At 35.6% G+C, this 14602-nt stretch overlaps 1 protein-coding gene across 2 annotated transcripts in view; it reads left to right on the top strand.

Moving 5' to 3' along the window:
• Positions 1–14602, top strand: part of COG5 (component of oligomeric golgi complex 5) — a 286168-nt gene that overhangs the window by 11278 nt on the left and 260288 nt on the right. For both annotated transcript variants that reach the window (XM_025984069.2, XM_072759956.1), the window contains 2 exons: positions 2703–2757; positions 2859–2928. In XM_025984069.2, the coding sequence (XP_025839854.2) occupies positions 2703–2757; positions 2859–2928 (125 nt within the window). The remainder of the gene's footprint in view (positions 1–2702; positions 2758–2858; positions 2929–14602) is intronic.

The following is a 14602-nucleotide window of genomic DNA, read 5'->3' as shown; positions in this document are numbered from 1 at the left end:
GAAAATAAAATGGATGATTGGGTTAAGGAAAGGGAGCAAGGATAGTCAGGGGAGGCCTTTTTGAGAAGATGACATTTGAGCTGAGAACTCAAATGGTAAGGTAGGAATTAGCTTGGGATGTACAAGGGCAGAACGAAGGCCGGTATGAGGGGAATTTAATGAATGAAGGAAAGAATTATAGATGAGGTTCTTGGAAAAGAAGTTTGATTTTCATTCTAAATGCACTGGTAAACCATTGGAAGGTTTTTTTTTTTTATTAGGGGTATGTTGTGTAAGATTTATGCTGTAAAAGCTTTTTCTGATGGCTCTGTAGGAAGTAGGAGTAGAATCAGGGGTATCAATTTAGAAGATACTAGAAGATTAGAGTTGAGTTGATGGTGCTCTGGATTAGAATGGTAGATGTGAAGAGAGGGAAATGGGTGGGATAAAATGGGGGCATAACTGATAGGGTTTGGTGATGGAGATGAAAGGGTAGAGGGGACAAAAGTCACCAAGTGTGATTCCCAAGATTTTAGTCTGAAAAATGGGATAAATAATGGTATAGGAAACTGAGATGGGTCAGAATGGAGAGGATTATAATTTTGATGAGGAAGGGTGGAACAGAAGTTATCTTGGGCATCTTAAATTTGATATGAGAAAGTTCAAGTCCATAGGTGTGTGTGTGTGTGTGTGTGTGTGTGTATGTGTGAGTGTGTGTGTGTGTGTGTGTGTGTGTATACATAGGCAGGCAGGCATAGGTCAAATCTGTCTATGTAGATGTGCGTACATATGTGTGTATGTGTATGTATAAGATTGGTATTTTATTGAACAGATAGTATTTAAAACACCAGAATTGGGTGAAATTCTTAAGAGAGATTGTAGATGGAGAAGTGAAACTGGCTGAGCATCAGATCTTAGAGGACTCTAGCAGAGGAGGAACTGCTAATGTAATAGGAAGAAGTGGGGGATCCTTGGGTGGCTCAGCAGTTTAGAGCCTGCCTTTAGCCCAGGGTGTGATCCTGGAGTCCTGGGATCGAGTCCCACTTGGGCTCCCTGCATGGAGCCTGCTTCTCCCTCTGCCTGTGTCTCTGCCTCTCTCTCTGTCTCTCAAAAATAAATAAAATCTTAAAAAAAAAAAAAAAGTAATAGGAAGAAGCCCAGGGAGTGTGACAACTTGGCACCCTAGAGAAAAAGAATATTGTTGGGAGGGAGTGGTGTGACTATGTTTTGAATTTCAGAGGATTTGAGCAAGGTAAAGACAGAACTGACAGTAGAATTTGGCACCTTGGGGATTTCTGGTGACCTCTATAAGATCTGTTTTGGTGGAGTGTGTATGAAAGTCTATTTGAGAGTGCCTTGTGGAGAGAATAAGATGTAAGGACATGATGATAACAAGCGAGAACAGTTCATTCCTGGAGGTCTAAGATCAACGAGCCATAAAACTAGCAGAAAAATGGGAATCTTCCGGTTGGATTCTATTGGACTAAGCCATACTAAAGCCTATTTGTACCTGATAATGTTTATTAGTTCTAGTATTACTTCATCTAATATATGACAGAGTTATAGAACTAAGTAAATAAACCTAAGTTTATTTAGAATACTATGTTTTTAAACTATGGCTATGCCTGTTAAATGTAAGAACTGAGTTTTAAAGAATGGAGTTCAAAATCATTACAACTGTAATATTGAAAAGCTTGTTATCAGGTATGTAAAATAGGAAAATTAAGATCTATCTTCCTGAAAATACTCTTATAGTTTTGTAAAAAGTTAACCATCATGTTGTGTATGTGGAGAGTAAAGGTGATACTATCCTTGCTATCCATGTGTATGATTTATCTAGCATATAATGAAGTTAACAAACATTCATTGCCATTGGAAGTAGTCTGATTTAGGCTCAGGTCATACAGTAGTGAATGAGAAATATACTTTCCCTAATCTCCAGGAATTTATAGTCAGTGAAAGAGTAAAACATTAAACAGATATAAAAGCGGATATGTAATTACCTAATGGGATTAGTGCCATGAAAGAAATGTATGCTAAGGAAGGAAATAACAAGAAAATCTAAATTAGTTGGGGGATCTTTTAGTGATTGTTTCTGTTAAACTGAGGCTTTAGGAACAGTGGGTGTTTATCTAGTAGGAGCTTGGGGGTGCGGTGAGGTGTTGGAGAGAAAGTACACCATTTCCAGGTGGCGCAGGGCCCTGAAGACCAAGCTGTGGACTTTAGTTTTGACATGGAAGCAAAGGGGAGACCATGGAAGGGTTTTAGGGAATATTGTGCTACAGTTTACCCCTTTAAAGTGCCCTCAGGCTCCTCCTTTTGTGACTAGTACAATACATGAACATGAAACTTAGCCATTGTAAAGTATGTAATGTAGTAGCATTAATTACATTACAGTGTTGTGTAGCCATTACTGTGTGGTTCCAGAACTTTTTAATCACCCAAAGTGGAACACCCTATGCTCCTTATGCAGTCACTCTCTATTTGTCAGACTTCTTTACTGGAACAAGGATTGGAGGAGGGGACTAGTTAGAGGCTTTAACAATAGTGCAGGTGAAAGATACCGGTTGCTTAGGTTATGATGGTGGCAGAAAAAAAATGGAAATTTTTCTGTGGGTATGGATATATATATATGATTTTTTTCTTTTAATATATATATATTTTTTGCCCGATTGGAGCCCTTGTAAATTTGTAAAGTAACGAAAGCTGTTATGTTTTCCTAGGTGTTCTTCAGATGATGCAGACAAGAATTGGGGCTTTACAGGGAGCTGTTGATAGGTACTGTTGTTCATTTTGTAAATAAGTGGAGTAGAAAGAAATTTAACCATTGATATTTTGAAGATGTTTTTATCATTACTCTTCTCTTTTTTATTCTTTAGGATGAAAGCAAAAATTGTGGAACCATACAATAAAATAGTAGCCCGGACTGCACAACTAGCAAGACTTCAGGTGGATTCTCACTTTTCATTTCTTTATACTTTATTATTCATTTTTTTAAATAAGTGGACAAATTTCAAGAGAATGAATTCTGAGGAAATAAGGGTATATGAAAGCAAAGGGGGAAATACTAAAGAACTTTAAGATACCCAGGTTGTGGTATGTTTGTTTGTTTGTTTTTGAGAGGGTGGGAGAGAGAGAGAGACTCTTAAGCAGGTTCCATGCCCAGCGCGGAACCCAACATAGTAGGGGGAGCTTGATCTCTTGACCCTGAGATGGTGACTTGGGCTGAAATCAAGAGTCGTTTGATTAACTGAGCCACCCAGGCACTCCAAAATACACAGTTTAAAAGATGCAAATCTAAACTATTGAAGTGAATTATTTTCATTCTTAATATGACAGTGGATAATCATTTACTAACTTATCTAGATTCAAATTATTTGTTCGATAGGAACAGGAAGAAACCTAACATTTATGCTGTGCTCAAATGTAAGGAACCCAAACTTCTAACTTGTTCTAATAGGAGTATTTGTGCATTTTGGGGGAAATTTGATTTTTGACCAGCATTTAGTGATTTTTATGGCTGTTATTTTTCCAGATATTTTTCTGTTCCTCCCCTTTCTTTTTGGGACTATAATTACACATGCACTAGGCATCTTAAGACTGTCTCATAGATCACTGGATTCTCTGTTCATTTTTTTCCATAGTCTTCTTTTCCATGTGTGTTTTGTTTTGGATAATTTTTATTGCTTTGTTTCCAAGTTCACTAATTATTTCTTCTGTACTGTTTAATCTGCCCCTAATCTTGTTCAGTGTATTTTTCATTTCAGACAGTTTTGTTTCATCTGTAGAAGTTTGATTTAGGCATTTTCTGTACTTTTCATTAATCTACTTAACCTTTTGGACATATGGAATGTTATTAAGATAACTATTTTAATGTCTTTGCTAACTTATAGAGTGTGCCAGTCATACCATAGTCTAGGTTCAGAACATTTCCCATCACCACCAAAAAGATGCCCCCAGGTCTCTTGGCCGTTTTCTTATTTCATTTGGGCTGCTAGAACAGAATATTATAGACTGGAGAGCTTATAAACTACAGAAATTTCTTTCTCACAATTCTGGAGGCTGGAATTCTGAGTCCCTGCCTGCTCATGTTCTAGTATAGGCCCTCTTTTGGGTTGCAGATAATCATTTTCTCTTTTAATTTTTTAAATTAAGTTTTTAATTTTAATTCCAATATACCTAACATAAAGCGTTCTATTAGTGTCAAGTCTACAATATAGTGATTCAACAATTGTATATATTACTCAATGCTCATCATGATTAGATAGTCATTGTTGTATTCTCAAGTGGCAGACAGGACAAAGAGAGATCTCTGGAGTCTCTTTTACAAGGCACTGATCCCATTCATGAGTTGTTCGCTTTCATGACCTAGTCACCTCCCAAAGGCCCCACTTCCTAATATCATCACATTGGGGGTTAGGATTTTAGCACATGATTTTTTTTAATCGTTTCATTTTTCTTTTTTCATCATGTTAAGTGTACTCTTTAATCCCTATCACCGATTTCCCCCTTCTGCCCACCTCCCTTCCCTCTGGTGACCATCAGTTTTATATAATTAAGAGTCTGTTTCTTGGTTTCTTTCTCTTTTTTTTCCCTTTGCTTGTCTATTTTGTTTCTTAAATTCCACATACGAGTGAGATTATATGGTATTTGTCTTTTTCTGACTGACTCATTTCATTTAACATTATAGCTCCATCCATGTTGTTGCAAAAGGCAAGATTGTAACCTTCAGTCTGTTCCAGTTGTCTCTACCTATTCCAGTTCTAGGCAGTCGCTCATCTGTTTTCTGTCACTATTGATTTGCTTTTTCTGGTCGTCATTTCATACAAATGGAATTGTACAAGATAGAGTCTTTTGTGTCTGGCTTTGTTCACTTTGCCTAATGCCTTTGAGGTACATCCATGTTGTAGAATGTCTTCAGTAGTTTATTCTCTTTTTTTATTGCTAAATTGTGTTCAGTTTTATGGATATAACACATTTTGTTTCACCAGTGAATGGATATTTGGATTATTTCTAGTTACTTGCTTTTATGAATAATGCTGCCATGAACATTTGCTTACATGTATTTGTGTGGACCTGTGCTTTCATTTCTCTTAGGTAGTTTTCTAAAAATGGAATTGGTAGGTTGTATGGTAAGCTTAATTTTTTAAGGAGCTGCCATATTGTTTTCCAAAGTGCCTATACTATTTTATATTCCCATCAGCAGTGTAGGAGAATTCTAGTGTCTACACATACTTACCAACACTTTTTCTCTCTTTTTTGATTATGGGCCTTCTAATGGGTGTACAGTGGTATCTCATAATTTTAGTTTACATTTTTTACATGACTAATGATGTTGAGTGTCATTTCATATGCTCATTAGTATTTCTTCTTTAATTAGTCTATTCATATCTTTTAGACATTTTAAAGTCAGGTTATCTTATTGAGTTATAGTATTTTTATTGAATAATAATTGACACACAATGTTACATTGGTTTCAGGTGTACAGCATAGTGATTCATCACTCTGTATATTATACTGTGTTCACCACAAGTGTAGCTAACATCTATCACTGTATAACACTATTACAGTACCATTGACTGTATTCTCTATGCTATACCTTTCATCCCAGTGATTTAACTCATTCCATAACTGGAAGGCCATACCTCCCACTCCTCTTCACTAATTTTGCCCATCCCCTCACCTCCCTCCTGTCTGCTGACCATTGCTGTGTTTCTGTATTTATAGATCTGTTTCTGATTTTTCTGTTTATTTGCTCTTTTTTTTTTTTAGATTCCACATATAATTGAAATCATATGATATTTGTCTTTCTCTGTTTGACTTATTTTACTTAGCATAACACACTCTAGGTCTACCCAAATTGTTGCAGATGTCAGGATTTCATTCCTTTTTATGGCTACATAAATATTCGTGTATGTGTATGTATACATACCACATCTGCTTTATTCATCTATCAGTGGATGCTTAGGTTGCTTCCATATCTTGGCTGTTTCAAATAATGCTACAGTGAAAATGGGGTGCATATATCTTTCTGAATTAGTGTTTTTGTTTTCTTTGAATAAATACCCAGTTAGGAGTTGGGTTGTTTTTGGGTTTTGTTTTGTTTTGTTTTTACATATTATGCTACAATATATGATTTGCAAATATTTTCTCCCAGTAAACAATATGTTTCCAGTCTGTGGCTTGATTTTTCATTTTTAGTGGTATCTTTTGAAACAGAAAAATTGTAAATTTTGATGCAGTCCAAATTATCAAATTTTCTTTTATGGATTGCTAGCACCATTACTTAAGAACAACTTTTCCTGTTGAATTTTTTTGTTGCCTTCATAATAATTAACTTTATATGTGTGGGATTATTTCTGGACTCCTTACTCTTGTCAGTTGATCTAATTTTTTGCCTTTATAGTAATATACTAGTCACTCTCTTGATTGGAAAAGGATACTATTTTAGTATCTTTGCAATTACATATGAATTTTAGAATCAGCCTATCAATTTCTATTAAAAAGCTGATTAGGATTTTGATTGGAAATGTACTATATCCATAGTATAGCTTGGGGAGAATTGACAACAATATTGAATCTTCCAACTCATGAATGTGGTGTCTTTACATGTATGTAGGTCTTCCTTTATTTCAGCCATATTTTGATTTCAGTTTTGCTAAATTTACCTTTAAATGTTTGGTTTTGTTACTGTACTAAATGGTATTTTTAAAAAAACTCTATTTTCTTATTGTTCATTGCTGTTTTATATAGAATTGGTTTTTGGAAATTGACTCTATAAAGGAAATAATGAAGGGTTTTAAGAATGAGTTTTCTTCTCATAAAGTTAGTAGACATTGTATGACTTAATGCCAATATTGTTTGAAGATAAAGAATATAGATAAGATAATGAGGGATTGATAATTGAGCAGCTCTAATTTTTGGTAAGCCATCGGAACATCTCCTGTGAGAAAGATTGTGTTAGTGTTGGCAGAGAATACAAAGATGGGTGGTTTGGTACTTGTTTTCAAAAAGTTTTCATCATGGTTAAAGGAAATCTGAAAGCTATAGTAACTTTAATGTCAAAATAATAAGTATTCAGAGGAGAGAGAAAGTATATGCAGTTGGATTATTTTATGAAGTGTTTAATGCTTAAAAAATAGTATTTGAGATGGGCTTAAAGAACTAAGCTGTTGGGATCCCAGGTGGCTCAGTGGTTTAGCACCTGCCTTCCACCAGGGCGTGATCTTGGAGTCCTGGGATTGAGTCCCACATCAGGCTCCCTGCATGGGGCCTGCTTCTCCCTCTGCCTGTGTCTCTGCCTCTCTCTCTCTCTCTCTGTGTCTCTAATGAATAAGTAAATAAAATCTTAAAAAAAAAAAAAAAGTAAGCTGTTGACAGCTTTGAAGTACATCTTTAAAAATAAATGCAGTTAATAAGGGTTTTAAAGGATAGGTAGGATTTGGGTATGCTAAAATGAACGTAGGCAATTAGAAGAATATAACAGAGGCATGATCTCTCTCTCTCTCTGTGTGACTATCATAAAAAAAAAAAAATAACAGAGGCATGAGGTGGAGGCTTGAGGGCATATCCAGAGAATGACAATGAAAGTGTACATTCAAAGGATTAACTCCAGCCATTTCCTCTTGTCCATCCTTCTTATTACTTCTATCTATCAGCCTCCTCCTTCACTAAAGACAGATCTGGTTCAGTTATCTTTTTAGTGAGAGTCTTTACATCATGCTTTCTGGCTTTAGTGCCCATAGTAATCCACCCACTCATCCATCCATTGTTCTGTCCTCACTCTTGGAGTTTCTTTTCTTTTCTTTTCTTTTCTTTTTTTTTTTTTTTTTTTAAGATTTTATTTATTTAATCATAAGAAACACAGAGAAAGAGGCAGAGACACAGGCTGAGGGAGAAGCAGGGTCTCTGCCAGGAGGCTGATGCGAGACTTGATCCCAGGACTCTAGGAACATGCCCTGAGCTGAAGGCAGACGCTCAACCACTGAGCCACCCAGGCGTCCTTCTCTTTGACTTTCTTAACTCCGTTTATGATCTTCATCTGAACTGTACCTGAGCCATCTACACTCATGATTACACAATTCACCTCTGAAATCCAAAACTCTTATGGTCCATTTTTTTTTATACCTCCCCTGATTTTCCAATTTACCCCAGATCTGTTTGGGGTTTTTTTTGGAATAGCTTTATTGAACTATAATTCACGTAAGTATACAACTAAATTTTCTCCACATACTGCTCCCTCTGACTCTCCGAATTTGGTCTGTAACTATACGTTTCTTTATCTTTCCCACCTAAATTTTATTCAAGCTTTTTATTAGGTAATATATAAATTATAATTAATTTTTTTAGTCTGAAATTACATCTTTAACTTTTATAGGTATAAGTTAGAGCTGCTGTTCAGAAAAAAATGTTTTTATATTCGTTTATATCATATTTGCCATCTTTAGCTAGAGTTATCATTACTATCTTCTGATTCTTGTGTATTTGCTTGTAATACTGTGACTTTTCAGTTGTTATAAGACCTTTAATGTTTAGATACAAGCACAAAATCTATTAAGAACCTAACAGGAAGTGTTTAATGGGTTAGGCTTCTGTGAGTTGGACAGTGTTGGTTTGGTCTGTAACACAGGTTTGTTATGCATTGCACTTACATTTTGACTTCAATATAAATACTTCTGATAGAATTTTAATATCTGGGGGTTCTCTTGAATGAAGAATTTACATCACCTATATTTTATTTTAGTTTTTTAAAAGATTTTAAGTAATCTCTACTCCTAACATGGGATTCGAACTTAGAAACTTGAGATCGAGTTGCATGCTCTACTGACCCAAGCCAGCCAGGCATCCCTCATCACTTATATTTTAGAAATTTCTAGTTTGTCTTTTAGGTTTATTAAATAGTAATTCATTAACATTAAGTAATCTTATCGCTTTAAATGTTTAGGGATTATTTATGTAAATAAGTTAAAACTTAAAATTTACAAATTCAAGAAATTCTATTGCCCCAGACATTTAAACACTAATTACAAACTTCCTTAATGAAATTCTTTTTTTAAATCAATTATTTATTTATTTTAAATCAATTAATTAACATATGGTATATAATTAGTTTCAGAGGTAGAATTTAGTGATTTATCAGTTGCACGTAACAGTCAGTGCCTGGGGCACCTGAGTGGCTGAGCCGATTAAGTGTCTGGCTTCACCTCAGGTCATGATCTCAGGGTCCTTGACCTAACAGGGAGTCTGCTCTGCCTCTTTCCACTCATGCTCTCTCTCTCTCTCTCTCTCTCAAATAAATGAAATCTTAAAAAACAAAACAAAACACCACCACCCAGTGCTTATTATATCAGGTACTCTCCTTAATGCATAGCACCCAGTTACCCCATTCCCCCACCTCGTCCCCCCAAATTCTTTCAAACATTAAAAAAATAATAAATTTGGGGACACTTGGGTGGCTCAGTGGTTGAGTGTGTCTGCCTTCAGCTTAGGGTGTGATCTGGGATCCGGGATCAAGTTCTGCATCCAGCTTCCTGCGAGGAGCCTGGTTCTCCCTCTGCTGTGTCTCTGCCTCTTTCCCTCTGTGTCTTTCATGAATAAATAAATCTTAAAAAAAATTAAAAATAAAAATAAAAAATTTGATATATTTTCTTTTTAAAAAATAAATAAAATAAAATAAAATTAAAATTTTAGTTAACATACAGTGCAATATTGATTTCTGGAGTAGAATTCAGTGGTTCATCACTTACATACAAGACTCAGTGCTCATGATAAGTGCCCTCTTTAATACCCATCACCATCTAGCCCATCCCCCACTACCTTCTTCCATCAACCCTCCGTTTGTTCTCTGTCATTAAGAATCTCTTAGGGCTTGTTTCCCTCTCCTTTTTTTCTTTTCCCTCTTCCCGTATGTTCATTTGTTTTCTTTCTTAAATTCCACATATGAGTGAGATCATATAGCATTTGTCTTTCTCTGGCTGACTTATTTCACTTAGCATAATACACTCTAGCTCCATCCATGTCATTGCAAATGGCAAAATTTCATTCTTTTTGATGGCTGAGTAATATTCCAGTGTTTGTGCAGGTGTGTTCGTGTATGTGTGTGTGTTTATCTACCACATCTTCTTTATTCATTCATCAGTTGATGGACATTTAGGCTCTGTCCATAGTTTGGCTATTCTTCTTCTTCTTCTTTTTTTTTTTTTTTGAAGATTTTATTTATTCATGAGAGACACAGAGAGAGGCAGAGACACAGGCAGAGGGAGAAGCAGGCTCCCCACAGGGAGCCTGATGCGGGACTCGATCCCAGGACCCTGGGACCACTCACTGAGCTGAAGACAGATGCTCAACCACTGAGCCACCCTGGCATCCTTTGGCTATTGTTGATAATGCTGCTGTAAACATCAGTGTCCATGTATCCCTTCAAATCTGTATTTTTGTATTTTTTTTAGATATCTACTGGTGTAATTGCTGTAGTTCTATTTTTACATTTTGAGGAACCTCCATACTGCTCTCCAGAGTGGCTGTGTCCATTTGCATTCCCACCAACAGTGCAAGAAGGTTCCCTTTTCTCCATATCCTTGCCAACACTTGTTGTTCTTGTGTTAATTTTAGCCGTCCTGACAGGTGTAGGATAGTATCTCATCATGGTTTTGATTTGTATTTCCCCGATAAGGGATGTTGAGCATCTTTTCATGTGTCTGTTAGCCATCTGGATGTCTTTTTTGGAAAAATGTCTGTTCATGTCTTCTGCCCATTTCTTAATTGGGTTATTTGTTTTCGGGTATCAAGCTTGATAAGTTCTTTGCAGATTCTGGATATTAGTCTTTTATTAGATATATTGTTTGCAAATATCTTTTCCCATCCTTTTAGTTTTGTTGATTGTTTCCTTTGCTGTGCAGAAGCTTTTTATACTGATGAAGTCCCAATTTTTCATTGCTTTTATTTCCCTTGCCTGTGGTGGTGTGTCTAGTAAGAAGTTGCTACGGCTGAGGTCAGAGATTTCTGCCAGTGTTTTTCTCTAGGACTTTGATGGATTCCTGTCTCACATTAAGGTCTTTCATCCATTTTAAATTTATTTTTGTGTATGGTGTAAAAAAGTGGTCCAATTCCAGTCTTCTGCATGTTGTCCAGTTTTCCCAACATCATTTGTTGAAGATACTGTCATTTTTCCATTGGGTATTCTTTCCTGTTTTGTTGATTCGTTGACCCTATAGTTGTGGGCCCACTTCTGGATTCTTTATTCTGTTTCATTAACCTTTGTGTCTGGTTTTGTGTTATGAAAGAAATTGAAGAGGACACAAAGAAATGGAAAAGCATTCCATGCTCATGGACTGGAAGAACAAACATTGTTAAAATGTCTATCCTGCCCAAAGGAATCTACACATTTAATGGCAATCCCCATCAAAATACCACCAACATTTTTCACAGAGCTAGAACAAACAGTCCTGAAATTTATATGGAACCACAAAGGACCCTGAATAGCTAAAGCCATTCTGAAAAAAGAAAAAACTGGAGGCATCACAATTCTGGATTTCAAGTTATGTTACAAAGCTGTAGTCGAAAAAAAAAAAAAACAAAAAACAAAAAAACAAAGCTGTAGTCGTCAAAATAGTTAATACATTTTATTTAATGCTTTAAACATCTTCAAGAGCATATTGCAAAACATATACTGTAGTGATTACATTCAGACCAAGACTGCTAACAGAAGCGCAAATACTATCGATTAGTTTTTTGGAATAATTATCTTCTTAATCTTATTCCATTTTTTTTCTTCTTTAGTACTGGTTTTTTCCTTTAGGATTGTAAGAATCTTACAGTATCTAAACAAACAAAAAATTCTATCTCAGATCAGCAGTGTTCTTCAGTTAATTTATTTATGGTTATGGCATGGCACCTGGTTTAATAGTCTAAGGTGATATAGCCTCATTAGCCTGAGGCCCTTAATTAAGTTTCACTTATTACATCGTATGATTTTTATTCTTTGCATTTTGTTTAGATTGTGCATTTTAAAAACTTGATGTATTCAGAAGTATTTTTAGTTTTGCCTATCAATTGTATCATTGCTTGTATCATTGTTATGTAGATTGACTTTGTTGAAAAAAACAAAAAATGTATCTTAGCGTATGTCATTATAATTAACAGATTCATCTAAAAGAGTTGTCATCTAGACAGGAATTGGCAAACTTTTTTTGTAAGTGGCCATGTATTAAATATTTTAGGCTCTTGGGGTACTATATCTCTGTTGCAACTATTCAGCCAAGCTGTAGTGGAATTGGTTGTATTTCGATATAATTTTATTTACAAGATGAGGTGGAAATTTTATTTTTGGCTCTTGGTTGCTAATTTTTGTTCTGTACAGTGTAGACCTGTTTTCTTTGAGACATTCAGTTAATTAATCAGTTTTAAATGGGATCATGACCTAAGCTGAAATCAGGAGTCAGCCACTTAACCCACTGAGCCACCAAGGTGCCCTATCTTCTAATTAGTTTTAGTTGCTGTACTCCTGTTGATGCTCAAGCTATCAGTTTGATTAGTTGGAATCTTTTCAAACTGGCTCTGTTTTTTCAGGGAGCCATTGTGATTTTTTGGAAGTATCTTTGTTCTTCGGGGATTACAGAATGTTCTAGACCTATGCTGATGCTTTTTTCTGGAAGAAACAGGATTAACTAACTGCTGTTTTTTTTTTTTTTAAGTAAATAATATTATAAACCAGAATTTAAATGTAGGGGAATTGATGTGAATTGATGTTGTTAGCAACTTTTTGTGATGTGCCTAGGAGAAGTTATTTTTTAATGCTCATTAACTCACATTGATTTTTTTTTGTATTAACATTGAAAAGTTTGCCATCTTAATCATTTTTAAGTGTACTGCTAACTATATATGCACATTGTTGTATAACAGATCTCCAGAACTTTTTCCTCTTGTAAAACTGAAACTCTGAAAGCCTTAAATAAAAATTTCTCTTTCTCCCTCCTGTCTTCCCTCTTGGTACCTACCTTTCTACTTTCTGTTTCTGTAATTTTGACTAGTTTAGTTATTTATATGAACAGAACATTCAGTATTTATCCTTTTGGTTTATTTCATTTAGCATATTGTTCTTGGGGCTCATCTGTGTTTTAGCACATGGCAGGGTTTCCTTTTTCTTTAAGAATGCATAGTATTCCAGGACACCTGGGTGGCTCAGTGGTTGAGGGGCTGCCTTGGGCTCAGGAAGGATCCTGGGACTGAGTCCAGAGGCCCATATAGAGTTCTCCATGGGAACCTGTTTCTCCCTCTGCCTAGGTCTCTGCCTCTCTCTATGTCTCTCATGAATAAATAAATAAAATATTTAAAAGAGAAAGAATGCATAGTATTCCATTTGTGTATATGGACCACATTTTCTTTGTTAATCCATTGATGGACATCAGGGTTGCTTCCACCTCTTGACTTTTATGAAGAATGCTGCAGTGAACAAATATCTCTTGATATTTGTGCATGGATGTGCAAATATCTCTTGAAATCCATCCTTCTTTGAATTGCTTTGGAGATATCCCCAGACCACATGGTAATTTTATTTTTAATTTTTGTGGATCCTCTATCCTGTTTTCAGTAGTGGCTGCACCAGTTTGCATCCCCACCAGTAGTACCCAAGGTTTCCAGGTTTTCTGCATCTTCATCAGTACTTTTTATTTTCTGTTCTTTTGGTATTGGCCATGCTAATGGATGGGAGGTGGTATCCCATAGTGGTTTTGACTTGTATTTCTACTATGTTGAGTGATATGGAGCATCTTTTCATATGCTTGTTGGCCTAAGTATATCCTAGGAATGCCATTGCTAAGGTTATGTGATTTTTGATCTTTAGCTTTATTATGTAATGCCGAACTATTTTCCCAAATAGGTATACTCATGCATACCAGCAGTATATGAGTTGGCATTAGTTTGTATCATTTCCAACATTTAGTGTTGCCAAACTTTAATTTTTGTCAATATTTTGAGTGTGTGATGGTTTCTGTTTCGATTTTCAGGAATTACCAAAGAGACTGAATACCTGAGATAAGTTCTTGCTTGTGTGTTTCACATATCCCTTTGTGCTTGTTTTTCTCTTTCTTTATAATATCTAGAGGGATAGAAATGAAATTTACCATTTTTTCTTTTAGTGTTGGTGTTTAGTTTTGTTTTGTCTTCTTTAAGAGAACTTTCTCTACCCTGAGCTCATGAAGATATTCTGTACTGTTCTTTGTCATATGTTTTGGTCTGTAATATACCTGAAATTGTTTCTAAGTTTACTGATCTATTTTTTTTAATTTATTTTTTTAAATTTTATTTATTTATGATAGTCACAGAGAGAGAGAGAGAGAGAGAGAGAGAGGCAGAGACATAGGCAGAGGGAGAAGCAGGCTCCATGCACTGGGAGCCCGACGTGGGATTCGATCCCGGGTCTCCAGGATCGTGCCCTGGGCCAAAGGCAGGCGCTAAACGCTGCGCCACCCAGGGTTCCCTACTGATCTATTTTTTAAAAGTGTCTAATCTGCTGTTATTTCCATCCTTTGTATTTTTGATTTTATATAATGTGTTTTTTATTTCTAGTATTTTTTTTAATCTTTCTTTTCTATAATTTACTTCTTGAACACATAGAGTATACTTA

This window comes from Vulpes vulpes, chromosome 5 (genome assembly GCF_048418805.1).
Source record: "Vulpes vulpes isolate BD-2025 chromosome 5, VulVul3, whole genome shotgun sequence".
In the NCBI taxonomy this organism is placed as follows: Eukaryota; Metazoa; Chordata; class Mammalia; order Carnivora; family Canidae; genus Vulpes; species Vulpes vulpes.
Note: the sequence above shows the minus strand (reverse complement) of the source record. Positions and strands in the feature narration are given on the sequence as shown.